General features: G+C 36.1%; 1 protein-coding gene across 2 annotated transcripts; it reads left to right on the forward strand.

Annotated features, from left to right (window-relative positions):
• Positions 1-463: 463 nt before the first annotated feature.
• Positions 464-6,543, forward strand: LOC139904595 (transcription initiation factor TFIID subunit 12b). 2 transcript variants are annotated; one of them, XM_071886529.1, is made up of 9 exons: positions 464-1,231; positions 1,366-1,599; positions 2,377-2,901; positions 3,074-3,148; positions 4,132-4,210; positions 4,740-4,804; positions 5,627-5,662; positions 5,736-5,900; positions 6,240-6,543. In XM_071886529.1, the coding sequence occupies exons 1-8, from the start codon at positions 665-667 to the stop codon at positions 5,898-5,900; spliced, it is 1,746 nt and encodes a 581-aa protein (XP_071742630.1). In that variant the 5' UTR covers positions 464-664; the 3' UTR covers positions 6,240-6,543. The 2 variants fall into 2 exon arrangements, with proteins under 2 accessions (XP_071742630.1, XP_071742631.1); XM_071886530.1 differs by having other exon boundaries at positions 2,386-2,901.
• Positions 6,544-23,119: the final 16,576 nt, after the last annotated feature.

Below are 23,119 nucleotides of genomic sequence, written 5' to 3' on the forward strand. Positions count from 1 at the left end.
CGTCGCCTGAAAACCAAAGAAGAAAACGGAGTAGCAGATCGGAGCAAAACCACCGGAGAAGGAGAGACGAGGGACCATTATTCAGACGGAAAGCAAGTAAAACCGAACCACCGGCGAGATGCCGGTGGTCGGAGAGGACGTCAACGCCGCACTTTCAAAACGACGGCAGGTGGAGAAGGAAGAAAGTGTTGTAGTTGAACCGAGAAGAGTTGTCGGAGAAGAAGGAAAAAAACTAGATCTGCACAATTACCGATGTAGGGAGCGTTTGTGTGTGTTCAATTGTTTAACTGAATTTGATTAACAGAAGGTGTTATGTCGCGCTTTCAATGGTCCCTTGCTTTTTAAGCAAATTAATGAACGTAGTTGATTACAACTCTCCTCATATAATCACATCTTTGGGTCTTTGGGTCTCTGTCTTTGTTTCTTTCCAGTCAGTTTGAGCGTGGATCAAACAAACTTTCCTAACATTACTACTATTCACACTCTGCTATCTTCATCTTCTTTATTTATACTCACCGATCATCAACTCATATTCATGTTTATTCATACGTGATATAGATACATAGATAGATAAATTATACGGAGTATTTAATAATTAATTCAATCAATCAATCATTCTGTAATAAGAATAATTCTTGATTTGATTTGATTTGATTATATTATTATGGCTGATGGTTCGTCATCATCATCCCCAATTCAATCAACCATCACCAACGCAAACACACCACTCGATCAATTACAACACTCCTCAAATGTTTTATCATCACAAACCCTAGCTTCTTCTATTGACACAAACATTGCTCAAATCACTTCACCATCATTACCTCAATCTCAATCTAATGTTTTATCACCTCAACAACAACAACAATTACTTCAACAACAAAATAATTTAATCGGAACACCTAATTTTCAAATTCAGCAACCCTCGAATAATTTACAGCGGTCTCCATCAATTCCACGTTTAAATCAAATTCAACAGCAACAGTATAATTTGACTGCCGGCAATGCTGCCAGGCTTTACGGCCAGATGAATTTCGCTAACGGCCAACAACAACAACAACAACAACAACAACAGATTCCACAACAGCAGCAGCAACAGAATCAACAGATTGGAAATGCTAATTTGAACCGCTCCGGTTTAATGGGTCAAACCGGCCATCTCTCTATGTTACCCGGTCAAGCTGCTGCTGCTGCTCAGCTCAATCTACAATCTCAATTATTAGCATCATCGGTAAAAACAGTTACTTCACAATTCTAATTCAGTTTTAGCATTTTTTTTTTTTTTTTTTTTTTTTTTGTTTATTTAGGGTTTTCATGTATGTTACATATTGCTAATTGGTGTACCATTAATTGTGTAATTTGTAGCCGAGGCAAAAAGTAGGGTTAGTACAGGGGACGCAATTTCATCCAGGCAACACACCAGGGCAATCATTGCAAGGAATGCAAATGGGGATGAATATGATGGGAAATTACAATATGAACTCTCAAATTAGGGCAAATGGGTCACTTGCTTTCAATCAGCAAAGGATGAATCAAGGGCAGATGAGACCACAATTGTCACAACAACTGTCTCAGCAAAATGCACTAGCTTCTAATCAGGTATACATGTTATCTAGAAATCTTGATTCTTCAGCTTGATATATATATATATATATATATATATATATATATATATATATATATATAGTGTAATCTGTAGAAAGACTCTTTTTATATATGGCTTTTAGTGCTTGTTACTTTATAAGCTGTGTGTCCTAATATGCACGGGAATAATTTTATTTTCAAACATCTTAATGGCGCGTTAGGTATATTGGGATGACGAATGATGTTCTGATAGAAACATGTATGGCTTTGATACCCATTAGTTTCTTTTTGTAAGATTTGTATCATAGCACCCTCCTCATTACGTTATAAATGGAACACTTAAGGCAACATTTGAAGAATTCTACAGATTTGGTTAACCACATGGCAAGAAAGTTATCGGTTTTGGCTCCTGGCAGTTTCTTAGTAATGAACTAGTAATAACAAGGTGATAGATTGATTCTGTCATTTATCGAGATGCAAGTATCATGTAATGTTGCTCAGGCTTATGTTGAATAATATAAGCAGATGAATGTAGGTGTTTTATCTTTAGGGTTTGCTTCCAATTATGGATAATAAGGTAGATCTTATTGTAAAAAACTTCCCAAAATTTTCCATTGAAAGAAAGTAAATGTTTTTCCTTCTTTTTTTTTTTTTGACTGCCCTTTAGACGTCAGGTAATTAATAACTTATATTTTTTTTTTTTTTTTATATCTGAGCAAAAGAAAAAAAAAAAACAGAACGCTCCTTTCCTTTTTCTTGTGGACTCTTGCTAATTCTCGAATTTGATTCTAGAAACTGCAGGCACAGGGCCTATCGAGGGCGTCATTTATGAACTCACAGTTGTCAGCTTTAGGTCCAAATGGTCAATTAGCCATGATGCAAAACAATATGACGCAACAACAATGGTCGAAGCAAATGCCCAACATGTCAGCACCTAATTCTCCTTCATTTCGCCTTCAACAACAAAGGCAACAACAGGCACTTTTGGGTCAACAACTTCCTTCTTCACAATTGCAAAATTCTATGTCTTTGAACCAACAACAACTACAACAAATGGTTCAGCAACAACAGCAGCAGCAAAATCAGCAACAACCTATTGGGCATCAACAGCAACAATTGCCAACTCAGCAACACCTTTTGCAGCAGCAGTCACCAAGGATTGGAGGATCTGCGGGTCAAAAATCTGTAAGTTTAACCGGATCACAACCTGATGCAACTGCTTCGGGGACAACCACACCTGGTGGAAGCTCAAGCCAAGGAACAGATGCTAGCAATCATCTGCTTGGTAAACGGAAAATTCAAGATTTGGTTGCACAGGTCAGTTGCTATGAGATTCAGCATTGGATTAGGTTTGAGATTCTGTGTTTGATATGAATTTGAGATTTCAATATCTAGTTTTAGGGGTGACTTGCAGGCTTCTAGTGATTCATTTTGATCTAGTGATGTTGGCACAAACCTATTTACATTTATTGTATGTTTCTGTATTCAGGTTGATCCAAATGCAGTTTTAGATCCCGACGTTGAGGATCTTCTTTTGATGCTTGCTGATGAATTTATTGATTCGGTGAGACTCTCGTGACTGCTTAATCTTAAGTTTGTTATTTGTGTGTGAATTATATAATGGTGGAAAATTGGGCGGGGTAGGCGGGTTGGCTTGTGGTCAAAATGTGTACAGATTGTTTTTTAGTGCAGGCAGGGCTGCTTTGGGTTGACCCACATTCCACAAGCAGTTTCTTGTTCATATTAATAATTAATGTGTTGACTATGATAACAAAACTATGTTGTTAGAATGATAATCTAAGTTTTCAAAATGATGATTCAGGAGGTTGTAAGCGTTAAAGTTACACCTTGGGCAACCTGCAAATCATATAACCTTTTTCCCTTCTAGCTAAATAATATATTTGACCCTATGGGAATATATAACAACAATACCCAATGGGTCGAAATTTCCATCTTTAGGATCACGTGTCTGTAGTTTGTATACATCTATCATGTTAGTCACAATACAATTGTATTCCCATGTGTTTGAAAAGGTTGAATATGAAATGTGTATATGTTATTCAGTTATCTTATTTGCTGGATCTTACCGTTTTTCCATTTTCTTTTCGGTGATTTGGGTATGGGATCTATACAAATATGAATATTTTCACAAAATATGAACAATCGGGATTTTAGTTTCATGTATGAACTTCGGAAATCATGATGGATATCTGGTTTATAAAAGTCGTAACGCGTTTAGCTCACCATGTTATTATGAATGCTCATGAATCACCAATTTGGCTGGAAACACGTCCACCATAATTAGCTCTAAATTATAATACTATTTTATTGGAAGTCACTCTGAAGTGTTGGTTGTTGTTATGCTGTTAAGTCACTTTTGTTTAATGATGAAAAGGCAGGTTATGATGACTCCTAATTGGTCAAATTTAAAACTTCTGGAACTTTCTTCGTTTTATTAATAATCAATTTATTACCATACAAAATCCTATATGTAATGTAATGCAATACTGCACATGTGTTTTATATGCCTTATTGTGTTATTTGTAGGTTACATCATTTGGAGCTACCTTGGCCAAGCATCGCAAATCTTCAGTTGTAGAATCAAAAGATGTGTTGCTACACCTAGGTAAGGGCATAATCAACTACTTAAAATTATATCACAACGGTCGGAATGGATAAATTTTGGTATGGGCAAAAGCGGGTCGACCTGAAACTCTCATCTTTTTATAAATAGTAGGGGTGTCAATTATGATAATAAAATGTATTTTGTATGACTTATAACTCATACAACTCATATGATTTGTTTCCTTAAAACTATTCTTTTCATCACCTGTTTGAGATTTGAACTGTTAAGAGAGTAAGAGACAAAACATAACAATATAACATAACTCTATTCGTTCATAAGTGTGTCGAAGTAATCACCCCTGACATTAAGTTTTAATTAAAAATGCCCCCCAACATGATGTAAATTCGGTACTGTATCTCTACTTCATCTGTACGTATCTTTAAGGAATGCTGCAATCTGAGTTGTGTATATATTTTCTCGTGTTATAGCTTTTACATGTATATTAAATTGAACCGAAATGGGCCTTGTAGTTTCATTTCAACCCACAGTTTGGTGATGGCATGTATTCTATATGTGTTGTATTCTACAGAAAGGAATTACAAATTGAAAATTCCCGGGTTCTCAAGTGAAGAAAAGAAACAAGAACAAAATAATGTAAGTTCTTTTCTTTTGCATTGTTTATTAGACAATTAAACCACACTGTTTTTGTTTGGACCTCATCTATAATATTTCACTAAAAGAACTTAATCATTCGTATTGACTGAATTTATATATTGTTAATCAAATGGGTTGGGTTGAACAACCAACACTTTTATGAACAAAGAACTTTAGGAGGATGTAAACACGTGATTTCATGGGTGACTTGCACCCCATTAATATATTTGGCCTTGTTTACCTACAAGTTTTAACTCAAATTGACATCAATAGGGTGAAATGTCTCCACAAACTGTATTCCCAAATGATATATATGTATGCATTCACACATGAGTTCTAATAATATGGAGTGGCAGTTTTAAACTGTTTACTTTTAAATGGGTTCGAGTCGTGCCTATTTGATTGCTGATGGATCAAAAAGGCAATCTCAAGAAAATTGGCAAAGAGGCAAAGGGTCGATATGTGTTGAAGATTACCTTATGTGTAGTTCTAATGCATAGAACTTCCTACTCATTGAAGTCAAAAATATTGTTTTATTATTTGAAAACATGTACTTCTTGTCATTATATTTGACATGCCAATTATCAAATGTTCAAAGATAAAAATAGTAATAATAATTTTTTTAAATAAGTGTTTTGGGTCAACCCAACTTTTACTTAGTTGCCCAACCTGCCTAACCCAACCAATTTATTTCACAGTTTGCATTGAAAATCTGACTGCCTGAAATATCATATTGGTTTCCAGCAGTACATATCTACCTAATTATTCCACATGAAACTAAAATCTAATTAAATTTTTTCTTTTTTTGTAACTAATATGCAGCCAGAAAGTGACTTGCACAAGAAGCGTCTCAATATGGTGAGCACCATGTATTTCTCAATTCTGAATTTGTTAATGTAAATATGTAATTGACAACCATCATTGATTTCAGATACAAGGACTGATGGAGAACTCATTATCTGAAACAAACATGGGTAATAATAAGCAATTTGGACCCAATTCACTGATCAGGCCTTCACCAAGTTCAGACCAGCTAAACGCTCATTCAATCCCTTCTCAAAATCAGCAACATAAACAAGCGTTTGATGGTTACTAGGTAAGTCTTGAAGTCAAATAGTCGGTGGGCCAAAGTTTTTAATTTAAGTATTTATTTACATGTCCTTTAGAGGTGGCAATATAACCCTTTTATTTCCAAATTGATACATCAAGGATCTCTAATGGCTCAAATGGGTGAATCAAAGTAAAATTTGGCTTCAAAAGCAAACATGTCGGTTGTAATTTGATTTTGACACTATTCATTTATAAAAACAAATAAGTATTTTGGATAGGCTTAACTGGCACCAAGATTACTCAGATTGCTTTTCACCATTGTTTTGTTATCGGCAAAGTCAAACATTAGCGCTCACTTTACTGATTAGTGGGTTTTGTATTGCAGGTTGAAAGGTGTGAAGCACATGAAGTGTATGATATAGGAAATAGGGGGGAAAGTTTAAGTTAACAGGCAGACAATATAGTTATTATGCAGCTTAATTGATGGATGGTAATATATCAAAAACACACGTTTAACCTTTTTTTTTTTTTTTTTTTTTTTTTTTACAGATTGTGGTTATAGAGATGGATGTTCTTACTTTGTTTGCAACTGGTTTTAGGATGTTATGTTAATCAATTCTAGATTTTGAATATCCAGATGCTGTGTGATGCTCCATGATTTTGTTATTGCCTCAATTGTTCATAAACTCGTATGATTGAAGGTCTTAATACATTAAACGTAATTCTTAATCAAAACTGGCAAGTTTGCTTTAGTTGCATATCTCGATGACAACATTAACGATTCGACTGAAACTCCAAGAATGGTGTGCTGCTTGCTACTTCCTACAGAAGACTACAATCACTATGATTACCAAATTAAGTTTCCACTCGCACCATCTGTTCCGTTTCCGTCACCGATTTTCTTATAGTCATTTTCACTATTATATTCACTTTGAAGGTCCTGATTTTCAGCCGATACCATGTAATTGGGAAGATGATGACATGATTCTCCATTTGTTATAGCGAGTAGAGGCTCACCGCAATCCTCAATCATCGTGGGCCCGCTTTCACCAGGGAACCGCTTGGCCAGCTCCCCCTGTATCAAGGTTGAACTCGTGCATATTCTTGTAACAGCGTATCTGCTTATGTCAAAGTTGGTTACAGCACTTGTCCCCCTGAATTTTATGGCTGCGATGTCATAAGCTTCGGCTGCTTCCTCTTGTGTACCTTGTATCATAAGATATCACAATTTCTATAATTAGGAAAAAATGACTAAAACAACAACATACAAATATAACGTGTCAAATTTTGACCCAAATGTGCCCAAAGTTTCATGTGTGACATGAAATTTGCCACATATCACATGGGAGTGACTTGACTAGTAACTTATGCAATGAAAGTTGCAACTTTTTCATAGATTGGTTTTGTATCTCTTATCTTATTAGGATCAAACAACCATCAAATATTTGATAAGTGCATAAACCACAAACATGTGAAAGGAGTATATAATATATAATTGTAGTGTACTTACTGAAAGTACCAAGGTACAAGTCCTTATTGCCTGCAACCCTTCCAATTCTAGCTTGCCACCTTCCATGTTAGTAGTAGTAAACCAAACCCAAGTTACAAATCACTGCAACAACATTTGACTGATTGTTTGCTTTATTTTAGGCAACATGTTACAAGCTAGGGGATAACACTTTTACATGAGTAGTCAAATGGTTGAGGAATGCATGTGACAAATGATAATGCTCCTTTTTCCATCAAGAAAAAAGTTGCCTTTTTTTTTTATGTCATATATGTGCCATGGCTGCCTTAAAAAAAGCTGGAAAGCAAAGGCCAGACAACTTGTACATATTTCATATACACTTGCAACGGCTATCCGAAAAATGGTCTCCTATTACCTTGTCACTCCTCTATACATTGATGCTCCTCTTGAAAACCCACTGCTTTTCCTGTATCCATTGCAACATTTGTATACATGTCAATTAATACAAATTCATATGCAGTTTTATGATGAAATTAGATGTTACAGTGAACATGTTCGATAAAATCATCATATGCATATGTATCACCTTCTTAAGTTGGCAACAAATTCTTGCCTGCTCATATCCTTCATCTCCTCGAGTTCTTTCTCGTAATTGACTACCTATATAAAAAAAATCGTCTCATCAGTAAATTAATCGTGGATTATATAAAATACTAGCTGGCCAATATCTGTATAAAAAGGAAGCTCACTGGGAAATTGATATGAGTCGTAGGACCCCAATACTTAAGAGCAGCCAAATCGTAAGCTCGTGCTGCTTTCTCTTCTTTATCATATCCCCCTGAAGAAGATCATACATATATACTCAATCAGCAACAACATGCAGTGGCGGACCCAGGAATTTTTTCAACGGGGCCGAATTTTTTTTTAAAACGTAGTGATTTTTTTTGGCAAAATATAGAGGTTTTGGGGCAAAATATAGAGTTTTTTGTGCAAAATTTGGAGGTTTTTTAGGCAAAATACGAAGGATTTGGGGCAAAATATGGAGGTTTTGGGGCAAAATATGAAGGGTTTGGGGCAAAAAAAAATTCCACCGGGGGCAAAATCGAAAAATCGAAAAAATTTGTACTAAAAATTGCAAATCCACTGGAGGCGGGCGCCCCACCCTGCCCCTTCTTTGGTCCGCCCCTAGCAACATGCATGTTCCAAATAAACCAAAAAAGTGACAGACAATGAGTATATATTGGCACAACAAACCAAAATTACAGTAATGTGCGTTTTATACTAACTAATCAGGAAAAAAGGATCATTTATGGTCTGTGTCATTTGTAAATGTTGGCTAATTCAAGTGGTAATCTAACCAAAGGGCTTATAGCTTATCGGGTATATACTATGTGTGGTAGGGTATATGTAGGATTGACTATCTAAAACGGAAGTTGCATAGCACCCATAACTTACAATCACTCTGAATCGAATGAATTGATTCACTTTATTTAAGATATATAGACTGATATCAACTTACCGAGATAGACTGATGTAATGATAATGATCACCAATAAATGCATCCATTGAAAATGTGAAACCGATCGAATGACATCAAAACATGATTCGTTAGTATATATATTTCAAAGTAGAATTCAACATACGCAGTTAATTTAATTACCTTGGCGACCTTTTCTAGTTTGACCTTCTTTTCGACAACTATTATCCCATAAATGAGCTTCATATCTTCCTGTCCACCTATGTCTTGTGACACCACGATACCTAGAAGTCCTTTGTCCAAAACTATCAATTGATTTACTACCATGACTAACTCCTTGATCACCTTTGTTATCGCCATCATTGCTACTACTATTTAATGATTTTGCACCAACAAGTGACAACCACCCCTCATTGTCATTGTTACTAACATTTTGATCAATAGGTGGTGGTGGTGGAATTGAAGGTTGACGTGATGAAGATTTGTTCTCTGATATATGTGTGATTGTAGTTGCACCATCATGTGGAACGGCACCATGTGTTGTTGTTGCTGGGATGACATAACTGTTTTGTTGTTGGTTTTGGTTTGTTGTGGTGTAATTACAAGGGTAACCATAGTATAACAAACATGGTGGTGAGACATAGCAATCTGTTGTGTGTCTAGATTCTATATCATGAACATCGTTATCGTCTGTTCGATTGGTATACTGATGAGACTGATCATAGTGAGATGAGCTATAAGGAGGAGATAAGTTCATGTTGGTACCACCACCACCACTACCACTACCTCCGCTGCAGCTGCCATTTTCAAGCATCCATCCTAAAAAAAGATCACATACATATAAGAAGGCGTTTAATTTTGATTAACTACTTCGTTAGAAAGTGATTGGAATATCACAAAGGGATTAGCAATTTTTAAAAACACTTTTCTGCTTATTCAAACTTAGAGCGATAAGTAAGCTTCATTGCTTCAACATACCTTGTTATAAGTGAATCATATTATTATGTACTTTATATACTTGATAATAAGAAGAGAAGGTTGTTGATGTTGAAAAAAACAATGATCAATCTAACTAATCCTAACTTATAAATATGATGAGTCAAAAATTTAGTTTGAATAGTATAAATAGCAGATTTTATTAGTAGTCGTCCCTGTTATTTAGCTATCGACTGTAACTGTGTGTTCAAAGTTTATAATACATTGTTATACAATTTTGTGAAACTTCAATAGATTCTTATTTGGCACTTATATAATAGTTCAAAAATCGAGATTAAATATAAATTCTAATTCACCATGTTATCCGGTCCATTACTAGTACCAACAATTTTGATAATTACTTTACTTATCTGCAATTAAATAAGCAATAACTACAAACACCTCCAAGATACAATTATAGATTGGCATTATATTGCTATAAGTTCAACTGTCTTTTAAACTTGTGATTTTGAAGTTTAAACAAGAGATAAGCTGAAGTTTACAAGCTTATAAACATTAAAGCTAAGGTTTTTTATGTTTCAAATTTTAATAGAACAATAAACCAACAAAATAACCTTAATTAGAAATATACTAATAAGCCAACCTAGCTTATAACATTTGATTATATATTGTATATATGTACTAATACTATGTTATATGAAATCCCAAGTAAAGAAATACTAGTATATATATACCATCTTGAGTAGTAGTAGTAGTAAAAGTAGGAGTAGAAGAAAGATGGAAAGAATGCATGACCGCCGTGTTAGAAGAATCACCGTCACCGTCACCGCCACCGTCACTGCCACGGACATGTTGATGGTGAGGGTGGTCATAATCGTTGTTGTGGGTAATGAGGGAAAACCCCAACCAATTATTATTATTGTTACTGTTATTATTGTTATCGGTCATTGTGTGCTGGTGTAGATGGAAACAAACCAAAAGCAACAAAATAGGGAGTGAATAAATTTTAATTGAATTCGGTTGTGGTTGCTAAACATGATAATACTACTTCGTATGTGAATAGAATCTAAAACAATCACAACTGAATCATTTCTCTTACATCTTTATTTTTTATTATTATTTTATTTTCTAGATTCCTTGATTGTCGTTCCATATTTTTATTATTTTCCTTTTTTTTTTCTCTAAATATCCCACTACATTATACGTATATCCACATTCGTTTTTAAAAATAAAAAATAAAAAAAAACACAATTTTAAAAATATCATCGTTACATTATACGGAGTACTCCATTTAATTTACAATTTAGCCTTTACTTTTTACCTACTTTTTTTTATTCTATGTACATAAAGCCGGAGTATAAAATAACTTTATCAACTTATTCTTATCCATTCATAGAAGTAAGAATTAATTCGGAATATCCAAAAAGTAAATATTTGACAATTAATTAGGGACGAAGAGAGTATTATCTTTACTTCGACACGAAAAATCAAATCAAACGAAAAAGGAGATTATACTAGGTGGAACATTACAACCTAAACAAAAAGACTGTTTCCAACCACAACATTTGGGATGTAGTAGACGAATTACAATGGGCAAAAAGCAAGTTACTTATGGATGTAACCATAATCAACATTACTACGGTCTGGTCTCCTCTAGAGCTGGAATAAGAGATTGTTCACTTTACTGCCCCGAAGAGCATTTGCTATGTTGTTTTACACACCTACGGAGGTGTGAAATGTGATGTTGTACCTGGTCGTTTAAATCAAATCTCTATATCAGTACAAGTTTCTTGGGCATCCTCCGAAGTATCATCTTAATCTCGTGCTTTCTAAAGAAGGGTGTTGTTTTTCCAATCGTAGGCATGAGCCTTTTTTCTTCTTTATTTTATTTTGTTACAACGAGAAGGATTTACTATGGTACTTTAAAGATTTTAATATCTTTTTTATATTATATAAAGGTCTCAAGGTAAAACTTAGAATACGTATCCGAAGATTCCAAACGAGGAAATACCAAAACCAACGCTACATGTTGCTATCTTGATATGGACGAGTACAATAGCCACATCTCGTCATTAAACGTAACAAATATACCTTGAGATCAAAGTGGACGAAACTTGGCATTGTCTGTCTAAAGTTGAGAGACATTTTGAAGCAGCTTGAAGCATAGTGAAGAAGTAACGAAAATGAGAACGCTTTTCTGTTCCATTGTGTCGCCCAATGCAAGCTTGAAAACTAAAATAGTTCAAAATCATTAAGTGTGGATTGAAGCAAAAACAAAAATTTTAAAATTCCAATTCGATTGTAGTCTGATGACAGAATGATCTAACAAGTTGAGAAACTATGCACTTAGATGACTTGGATTAGATAATATATGATTCGGTTCTTGGTCCGAATCTCTTCTACAATATGAGATTTGGTACAGAACCGGTAATTTAGACCGGTTTTGTACCATTCACACCTTCAGTAGAAGGGAATTGATCCGTATACAATCAATTTATATTAGGCTTATAATGTTGTACAGTAATAACGGTTTAAAATATGTTTAGTTCTGTATAACTAAAACTTAGTTGTAAACGAATCACTCCTAGTACAATATGAATTCAATAGCTTCTCTAACAACAAAATAAAATAAACTAATGAACAAGATTAGATAACGACCCTACCAATACAAATAGAATAGAAATAAAAATCCTTATCATATATATCTACCTCTACCATCCTTGCTGTCCCCTTCCCCCACCCACCCATTCTCCATTGCCAATTGCCAATTGCCATCTCATCTCTCTTTCTCTTTGATTCTCCAGGTGATTGATTAACTCGACAACACTAGATTCATTTCTCAATCAACAACCCCTTAACCAAATCTTTACATACCACAGTCAACAATATACATCCAGTTATCATATTTCTAGATTTGATCTGAATACCCACAACAACCCAGATGTTAAATTTTGAATTCATTTGATGTTTTTCTTGATTTAATACATGTAGCTATGAAATCCCCATTCTTGATCTTGGTGGCCGTCTATTTTGGGCTATTATTTACCCCCTGTGTTAATTCCCAACAACAATCTCCGTCTGCGCCGCCGCCTCCTCCTCCTCCAACCCCATATCCGCCGCCTCCGCCGCCATCTCCGCCGTTGTCGCCGCCACCTCCATCTCCACCGTTGTCGCCGCCACCTCCACCGTCAAGATCTCCACCACCGCCAAATAAGCCACCACCACACCCTCCAGCTTCAAAACCAACACGAAGAAAAAACCATCACCCGCCTCCGCCGCCAGCGGTGAAAAATGTGAAGTTTGGAAAGAAACTTGGATTTATATTCGTGGGTATTGCGGCGATCTTACAGATTTGTGTTGTGAGTTTTTTGATGTTCAAAAGGAAGCATCTGATTAAGAACCATAGATGACTGATTTACGGAATTAGTTGGATTAATTACAAATTCGAAGGATGCAATGATTGATTTGTTGAGGTGTTGTAAATGGGTGTTTCATTGTTTGTTCACAAATACATTTGATAGTATATGATTTGATTGATTTAGTTACTATTATTAATATTCTTATTCGTGATGTAGTCACGCCTCGATTAATAAGTAAGAAATGAGAAATCGTTTGTTGATTTATTCATATGTGAAATCTGTTTATAGACTTGCATGATGAATAATTAGTGTGTTTTAGGAAAAGGAAAACCTTTCTAATTTAACTGTCCGCTACATATCACCTACAAAGTAGAAACTATACTTGACAAGCACTACTTTCGATCTAATTTAACTGTCCGCTACATATATACACCCAGTTTACAGCCTCTTGCATGCTAAATTAATTTTGGTTTGCTAAGGAAGAAAATAAAACCGCGCTTCGCTACAGGTGGTATGTTGGGAAAAACCGGCCTCAACTAGTTTTCACCCTAGTCTGATGACAAACAGTAGAGAAATTAACAACACAATAAATTAACAGACTCTCAAAGAGAGAATTTCCACTATATCACAGATTGTTACAATGACATAGACCGACCACTTTCTTCAAATCGACTACACTCTCCAAAGATTCAACTCTAGAAGATTCACATGAGAGAAGAAAACAAGACTCAAAACTTTAAAGTGTATTGATTTTTGGGTGTGTGTTGAAATGAAGGCTTTACCTCCTTTATATAGTCAACTTCAAACTTGGTCTCCAAGTTTTACTCGGTAACCAAGTTAACTTGGTCTCCAAGTTTTGCTTGCTCTCCAAATCTACCTTGCTCTCCAAGTTTACATTGCTCTCCAAATTCACAAATTAGAACTTTCCACAATTTAGGGAAATTGAATTAATATCTAATAAATCACCCCTTAATTCAAATTCTCTAAATCTTAGTATCACCGATCCAGATGCTTCCTCGACGACAACTTGAAGATCCTTAACTTCATGCCGCTGACATTATCTATAACCCAAAAGATAAACTTTGCATCTATAGCGAACATTGTTTAAACCGACAACCATAATTCTTAACGAATTATCATATTCCAGCATAAAGAGTATTTAACACTTCGAATAACATATACTAAGAATTTCACCTCGACACATGTTGTATAACCAGCTGAAACCTTATGGTGCAACTTTCATGTTTAGCTTTCCTGGAAGTTCTATCAGCTACAAGTCTACAACATCAGTTTCCACCACACAACTTGCATAAACGCCAAACCAATGCACATGTGCAATTGTGGAACTGCTAACAAACATCCCATTCCATGGTGGCGCGAACATACCATAAGAATGACATTACTTTTAGAGGAATTCGTCATTCTCCGTAACAACAGAAAAATTGTGTAACGACCCGTCAAAATCGCTATTGACGCGGCACGTTAATCATTGATTCCACAGTGAGGTTTTGACCTCTATATGATACGTTTTGATAAAATATTGCATTCATTAAAATAAGTGACTTTCTAAACATAGAAAGTTATAAACATGTGGGCGAGTGCTTAGGTATAAGCAAAACCCCGAAATACATAAGTCTTTAATTTACAGGTTGACATCACAGTCCAGTTATTTATTACACAACGCAGTTTTATTTTGAATGCAATAAACTTTGTACAAAGCATGAGAGACTCCATGCAGGCAACAAGCACATCACAGCGGAAGCATTCTAAGGACCTGAGAATAAAACATGCTAAAAAGTCAACACGAATGTTGGTGAGTTATAGGTTTAATTGCTCGAGTCATAAACATATATAAAGATAGACCACAAGATTTCATCAAAAGTTTATCAATAGATTCTACGTAACAGAGCACCCTGGTAACTAAACTTAACGCTATAGTGATAATTACCCCATTCGTTTTAATACACGCAAACCAACGTGTCTTAAACTCAAATAACATACGTCCGTTAAAAGGCTAGCGCTCTAGCTCGGACGGGGATGTCAAGCCCTATGGATCCATATACAATTATTCGCGCCCACCAGTCCATATCCTATGTACTGGCAGCTACTAGTTACCAAAGCTAAGGGATTTTTGGTTTAACTCAGTGTAGAATTTAGTATGTACTTGTGTCTTATTGCGTTTAAAATAAATTGCATGTATTCTCAGCCCAAAAATATTTAAAGTATTTAAAAAAAAAGGAGACTATAAACTCACAGTTCAATATTGAGACTCAATATTGTAGGCAAATTTCGTAGACGTAATGATGGTAGACGATCGTATGATTGGCCTTGGATTCAAGAACAATACCCCGAACAATACTCAATATTTCCTTAGCTTAAAGCGGTTTGAAACCCGAATTAAAAACACCCTCGTATATATCTTATTATTATTAAACTTAAATTTAAAATTATAATTATAATATAAATATTAATATTGAGAGATAATTATGTGTGAAATTCATCGTCGAACAAACTGCGTATTTATAGTACTTTACGATTTACTGTAGCTCATGCGATCGCATGAGTTTTCAGTGTTTTTGCCATGCGATCGCATGGCCGCCTTTCCCGTTTTGTTTGCTAGTTCGTCGACATCAAATAGTATTTACTGTAGCAAATAGTGTTTACTGTAGCAAATAGTGTTTTACTGTAGCAAATAGTGTTACTGTAGCAAATAGTGTTTTACTGTAGTACTGTAGCAAAATACGGTTTCACTGTAGCACTGTAGCAAAATACGGTTTCACTGTAGCAAATAGTGTTTTACTGTAGGAAAGTCGTTTTTACTTGTACATATATATATATATACATACATATAATTGTTCATGAATCGTCGAGAGTAGTCAACGGTAATTGTATATATGAAACAGTTCTAAAATTTTTGAGACTCAATCTAACAGACTTTGTTTAACGTGTCAAAATAATAAATCGTATAGAGAATTGGTTTAAATAAGTCGAAATTTTCCGGGTCATCACATAACCTCCCCGTTAAAGAAAATTTCGTCCCGAAATTTTGAGTAGTACCTGTTTTATGAGCGATATCAGTGAACAAATGTGGATACTTTTGCTTCATTTGATCCTCACGTTCCCAAGTAAACTCGGGTCCTCGTCTAGCGTTCCAACGAACTCTAACTATCGGTATTTTGCTTTGTTTTAATTGTTTGACCTCACGGTCCATGATTTCAACAGGTTCTTCGACAAAATGGAGTTTATCATTGATTCGTATTTCATCAAGAGGAATTACGACATCCTCTTCAGCTAAACATTTCTTCAAATTTGACACGTGAAATGTGTCGTGAACACTACTAAGTTCTTGTGGTAGCTTTAATCGATAAGCAACTGCTCCAATTCTTTCGGTGATTTCAAAGGGTCCTACGTACCTAGGACTTAGCTTTCCTCGTTTACCGAATCGTACAACGCCTTTCCAGGGTGACACCTTCAACATGACTTTGTCGCCCACTTGAAATTCTAGCGGTTTTCTTCTTACATCGGCATAACTCTTTTGGCGACTCATGGCCGTTTTCAATCGCTGTTGTATTTGAATGATCTTTTCGGTGGTTTCATGAATAATTTCTGGTCCAGTAAGTTGTCTTTCTCCTACTTCACTCCAACAGATAGGAGATCTGCACTTTCTACCGTAAAGTGCTTCAAATGGCGCTGCGTTGATGCTCGTATGATAGCTGTTATTGTATGAAAATTCTGCCAACGGTAAGTGTAGATCCCAACTGGTTCCAAAGTCAATCACGCATGCCCGTAACATGTCTTCCAATGTTTGTATTGTTCTTTCACTTTGACCATCTGTCTGTGGGTGATAAGCGGTGCTCATATCTAATCGAGTTCCCAATGCTTTTTGTAATGACTGCCAGAAACGTGATGTGAATCGGGTGTCGCGATCAGATATGATAGAGATGGGTACACCATGCCTGGAAACTACTTCCTTCAAATATAGGCGTGCTAATTTCTCCATACTATCTGTCTCCTTTATTGGTAGAAAGTGAGCTGATTTAGTTAGACGATCAACTATCACCCAAATAGTATCATGACTACTTGTAGTCCTTGGCAATTTCGTAATGAAATCCATGGTTATTCTTTCCCATTTCCACTGCGGAATTTCCGGTTGTTGCAGTAATCCTGACGGCTTTTGGTGCTCAGCTTTGACCTTTGCACACGTCAAACATTTGCTTACATAAGTAGCAATTTCTGTCTTCATATTAGGCCACCAATAAAACTTCTTGAGATCGTGGTACATTTTCCCGTTTCCTGGGTGAATTGAGTACCTCGTTTTGTGTGCTTCATCCAGTACTAGTTGCCTTAGGTTACCATGTTTTGGTACCCATATCCTACCAGCAAAATACAGGGTTCCATCGGCTTTTACTTCAAGTTGTTTTTCTAACCCTTTGCTCATTTCACCTTTTTCGTTTTCTTCTTTTAAAGCTTCTAACTGTGCTGCTTGAATTTGCTTTGTGAGATCAGTACGAATTGTAATATTCAAAGCTCGAACCCTAAGAGGTTTTACTCTTTCTTTTCGACTTAAGGCATCAGCTACAACATTAGCCTTTCCGGGGTGGTAACGGATTTCACAATCGTAATCGTTTAACAACTCTACCCAGCGACGTTGCCTCATATTGAGTTGTTTTTGATCAAAAATATGCTGAAGACTCTTATGGTCAGTGTACACTGTACACTTGGTGCCATATAGATAGTGTCTCCATATTTTGAGTGCAAAAACTACTGCTCCAAGTTCTAAATCATGCGTCGTATAGTTCTTTTCATGAATTTTTAGTTGTCGTGAGGCATATGCGATGACTTTTGTGCGTTGCATTAATACACATCCTAAACCTTGGCGTGAAGCATCACAATAGATCACGAAATCATCATTTCCTTCCGGTAATGACAAAATGGGTGCAGACGTTAACTTCTTCTTTAATAACTGGAATGAGGATTCCTGTTCTGTGGACCAATCATACTTCTTTCCCTTTTGAGTCAATGCAGTTAAGGGTTTGGCGATTCTAGAGAAATCTTGAATGAATCTTCGGTAGTAACCAGCAAGACCTAAGAATTGGCGAATTTGTGTTGGAGTCTTCTCGATTTCCCATTTACTAATGGCTTCGATCTTGGCGGGGTCAACTTTAATTCCATGTTTACTGACAACATGGCCCAAAAATTGTACTTCTTGTAACCAGAAATCACACTTCGAAAATTTTGCGTACAATTCTTCTTTCTTGAGTATCTCCAGTACCAGTCTTAAGTGTTGCTCATGTTCTTCCTTGTTCTTCGAGTAAATCAATATGTCATCGATAAAAACAATGACAAATTTGTCTAAATACGGTCTACAGATGCGATTCATTAGATCCATGAATACTGCTGGAGCATTAGTTAATCCAAAAGGCATGACTAGGAACTCATAGTGACCGTAACGGGTTCTGAACGCGGTTTTAGGAACATCTTCTTCCTTCACTCTCAGTTGATGATATCCGGAGCGTAGATCAATCTTAGAATAAACACTTGATCCTTGCAATTGATCAAACAAATCATCAATCCTCGGTAATGGGTACCGATTCTTGATCGTTAATTTGTTTAATTCTCGGTAATCTATGCACATTCTCATAGATCCATCCTTCTTCTTGACGAACAGAATAGGAGCACCCCAAGGTGAAAAACTAGGACGAATAAATCCACGGTCCGATAATTCTTGCAATTGGTCTTGTAATTCTTGCATTTCTGAAGGTGCAAGTCTATATGGAGATCGGGCTACAGGTGCAGCTCCTGGTATGAGATCAATCTGGAATTCTACACATCTATGTGGAGGTAGCCCCGGTAATTCTTCTGGAAATACTCCGGGATATTCTCTTACAACCGGCATGTCATTAATGCTTCTTTCTTCAGTATCGATCTTCTTTATGTGTGCCAGAATAGCATAACAACCTTTTCTTATAAGTTTCTGGGCCTTCATACAGCTGATAAAGTTCAGCTTTGAGTTGCTCTTCTCCCCATAAATCATTAATGATATTTCATCCTTACGAGGGATGCGTATTGCTTTCTCAGTGCAAACAACTTCCGCTCTTGTTTTGGACATCCAGTCCATGCCAACGATTACGTCAAAACTTCCTAATTCTACGGGTATCAAATCGATTTTGAAGGTTTCACCAGCGAGATTCATTTCGCAACCATGGAAAATTTTATCGGCTTTTATCAGTTTACCATTAGCTAATTCAATAGTATATTTATCGTCTAGAGGTAATGATGCACATTTTAGTTTAGAACTAAAGTCTTTACACATATAACTTCTATCAGCACCCGTATCAAACATAATAGAAGCTAGTTGATTATTAACGGTAAACGTACCCGTGACAAGATTAGGATCCTCACGTGCTTCTCTGGTACTAACATTAAATGCCCTTCCACGTGCGGGTTCTTTGTTCTTCTCCTTATCAGGGCATTGATTTATAAAGTGACCAGACTTCCCGCATCCAAAACATTTCTTGACATCGGTCAGTTTTGTCTTTACTTCAGAAACGGTGTCATAACAATCTTTCGCCACATGTCCTTTCTTGTTGCACTTATCACAGACCACTTGGCAATAACCTGCATGATGTGTGTAACATCTTTTGCAGAACGGATGGGGTCCCTTATAGTTTGGACTTGCAGTTGCCCCATCTTGTTTACCTTTAAAAGTTTCTTGTTTCTTCAGGTGAGTACTTTTGCCCTTATAGTCTTCCCATTTCCTCTTTCCTTCAGTTGTCTTGACTTCGGTAATTGGTGCCTTAATCGAACTCTCTGTGATCTGGTCCATGAGTTGGTGTGCCATTGTCATGGCTTCCTGCATTGTATTCGGTTTGGACGATGTAACATTTCCTTTGATATTGATCGATAAACCGTCAATATACATTTCTATCTTTCGTTTCTCATTTGGCACCAATTCGGGACACAACAAGGCTAGTTCCATGAAACGCTTTTCATAGTTATTGAGATTCGCGCCGATAACCTTCAGATTACGTAACTCAGATTCCATTTTTCTGATCTCGTTTCGAGGACAGTACTCCTCGATTAGCATCTTTTTCAGTTCTTCCCAAGAGATATCATATGCCGTATCTATTCCTTCTGCTTTAGCATAATTGTTCCACCAAGTAAGTGCACCATCTTGCAATGTGCACGAAGCATACTTTGACTTGTCTCCGTTCGCACAATTACTGATTTTGAAAACGGACTCCATCTTTTCAAACCATCGGGTTAGACCGACTGGTCCCTCGGTTCCACTAAACGTCTGTGGTTTGCATCTTTGAAAAGTTTTGTATGAGCATCCGTTTCGTGAGTTTGTGTTTACGGCTGCTGCTTTGGCTGCTGCTTCGGCTGCAGCAATTCTTTCATTCACACGTTTCTCGACTAGTTGCTCAAACTCAGCATTCGACATTTGAGACATGTTTCTTCAATAAACACAACAGATATAATTTAATCATATAGAATATTATAGGTAAAATGAGTTGTCAATAGTTAATCGTAGCATATTAATAATATGAACCGATTATTATAAAAGCCTTTTCTTCTTATTAGCATTTTATAATTATTTCTAGGGTATTACCTACCCGTTAAGTTCATACATAATAGCTAGTACAAGGAATTAACTACTAAAATCCTAATAATATTCCACTATGAAAAATTATAGCGAGTTATTACATTATTATGTAATAATAATAATAAGAAATAGTAATAATACAAATAATCATTCCATGCATTTATTATTAATAAACCAAAATAATACAATACCATACAATACCGATATTTTACATAGGCATATTTTACATAACAAGATAGAGTAGCACACATAAGCAATAAAATAGCGCATGGAAGATTTATGGTTGCGAGGTCGTTTATTCAGAACTATCAGAAACTTCTTCCCATTTGGTTCTCTCTGCCAATTGTTTGTGTGCACATGGTCCGACAGACATTCTGGCAGTGTATTTTATTTTTAGTTGGGGTTTTGAGGTACCCGTTGCCTCAGTGGGTTTAACACAATAAGGGTGGTTACGGATCGAATGGTCCTGTTCTTTTTTAATAATTAAGGACATTTTATTATTGTGGTTGTTTTTATTATCTATAGCAAGTTGGAATTTCTCCTTAGTGATCTCTTTTATTTCATTAGCGAAATCCTCCTCCTTACTGATCTCGTCTGATGACGAACTGTCTGAGTCATGTGTAGGAGAATATGATGACGAACTGCAAGAATATGTACCGGTGGTCATGAACCGAAATCTGCCAGGCGTAATCGGCACAACCCGCCCGTCGGCGGTATATCTGGACCAATGTCCATATTTGTTTAGAAATGGACGATCCTCGTTTACTCCAGGGATCATGGGTCCATGCCAACGATACTGTGGCTCCGGAAAACTAAAGCTGGGTGGAACTGGAACCTCCTCTGGGTTTACCGGGAGTTGAGATTCCCCGGCTAACACAATTTCTTCTTTAATAGGTATTGGAACGCCCTTTTCAGTTGTGGATAGAATAGATTCAGTGTCCGATTCCGAGTCGTACAAAATGATAGGATTAGAGGAAGTCATCTATCACATAATTGAAACAACAATTACGTTAGCATATAAATATATCACATATAATGTTTTTGACCAAATAATAAGCAAAAATCAGTAAAAACAGATATGGTCATAGTCCAGACTCGCTAATGCATCCTAACAATTACCAGTTAAATACACTAATGTAATTTCTGGTTCCCTATGACCTCAAGCTCGGATACCAACTGTAACGACCCGTCAAAATCGCTATTGACGCGGCACGTTAATCATTGATTCCACAGTGAGGTTTTGACCCCTATATGATACGTTTTGATAAAATATTGCATTCATTAAAATAAGTGACTTTCTAAACATAGAAAGTTATAAACATGTGGGCGAGTGCTTAGGTATAAGCAAAACCCCGAAATACATAAGTCTTTAATTTACAGGTTGACATCACAGTCCAGTTATTTATTACACAACGCAGTTTTATTTTGAATGCAATAAACTTTGTACAAAGTATGAGAGACTCCATGCAGGCAACAAGCACATCACAGCGGAAGCATTCTAAGGACCTGAGAATAAAACATGCTAAAAAGTCAACACGAATGTTGGTGAGTTATAGGTTTAATTGCTCGAGTCATAAACATATATAAAGATAGACCACAAGATTTCATCAAAAGTTTATCAATAGATTCTACGTAACAGAGCACCCTGGTAACTAAACTTAACGCTATAGTGATAATTACCCCATTCGTTTTAATACACGCAAACCAACGTGTCTTAAACTCAAATAACATACGTCCGTTAAAAGGCTAGCGCTCTAGCTCGGACGGGGATGTCAAGCCCTATGGATCCATATACAATTATTCGCGTCCACCAGTCCATATCCTATGTACTGGCAGCTACTAGTTACCAAAGCTAAGGGATTTTTGGTTTAACTCAGTGTAGAATTTAGTATGTACTTGTGTCTTATTGCGTTTAAAATAAATTGCATGTATTCTCAGCCCAAAAATATTTAAAGTATTTAAAAAAAAAGGAGACTATAAACTCACAGTTCAATATTGAGACTCAATATTGTAGGCAAATTTCGTAGACGTAATGATGGTAGACGATCGTATGATTGGCCTTGGATTCAAGAACAATACCCCGAACAATACCCAATATTTCCTTAGCTTAAAGCGGTTTGAAACCCGAATTAAAAACACCCTCGTATATATCTTATTATTATTAAACTTAAATTTAAAATTATAATTATAATATAAATATTAATATTGAGAGATAATTATGTGTGAAATTCATCGTTGAACAAACTGCGTATTTATAGTACTTTACGATTTACTGTAGCTCATGCGATCGCATGAGTTTTCAGTGTTTTTGCCATGCGATCGCATGGCCGCCTTTCCCGTTTTGTTTGCTAGTTCGTCGACATCAAATAGTATTACTGTAGCAAATAGTGTTTACTGTAGCAAATAGTGTTTTTAGCAA

The sequence above is a fragment of the Rutidosis leptorrhynchoides genome, chromosome 4 (genome assembly GCF_046630445.1).
Source record: "Rutidosis leptorrhynchoides isolate AG116_Rl617_1_P2 chromosome 4, CSIRO_AGI_Rlap_v1, whole genome shotgun sequence".
Lineage (NCBI taxonomy): Eukaryota > Viridiplantae > Streptophyta > Magnoliopsida > Asterales > Asteraceae > Rutidosis > Rutidosis leptorrhynchoides.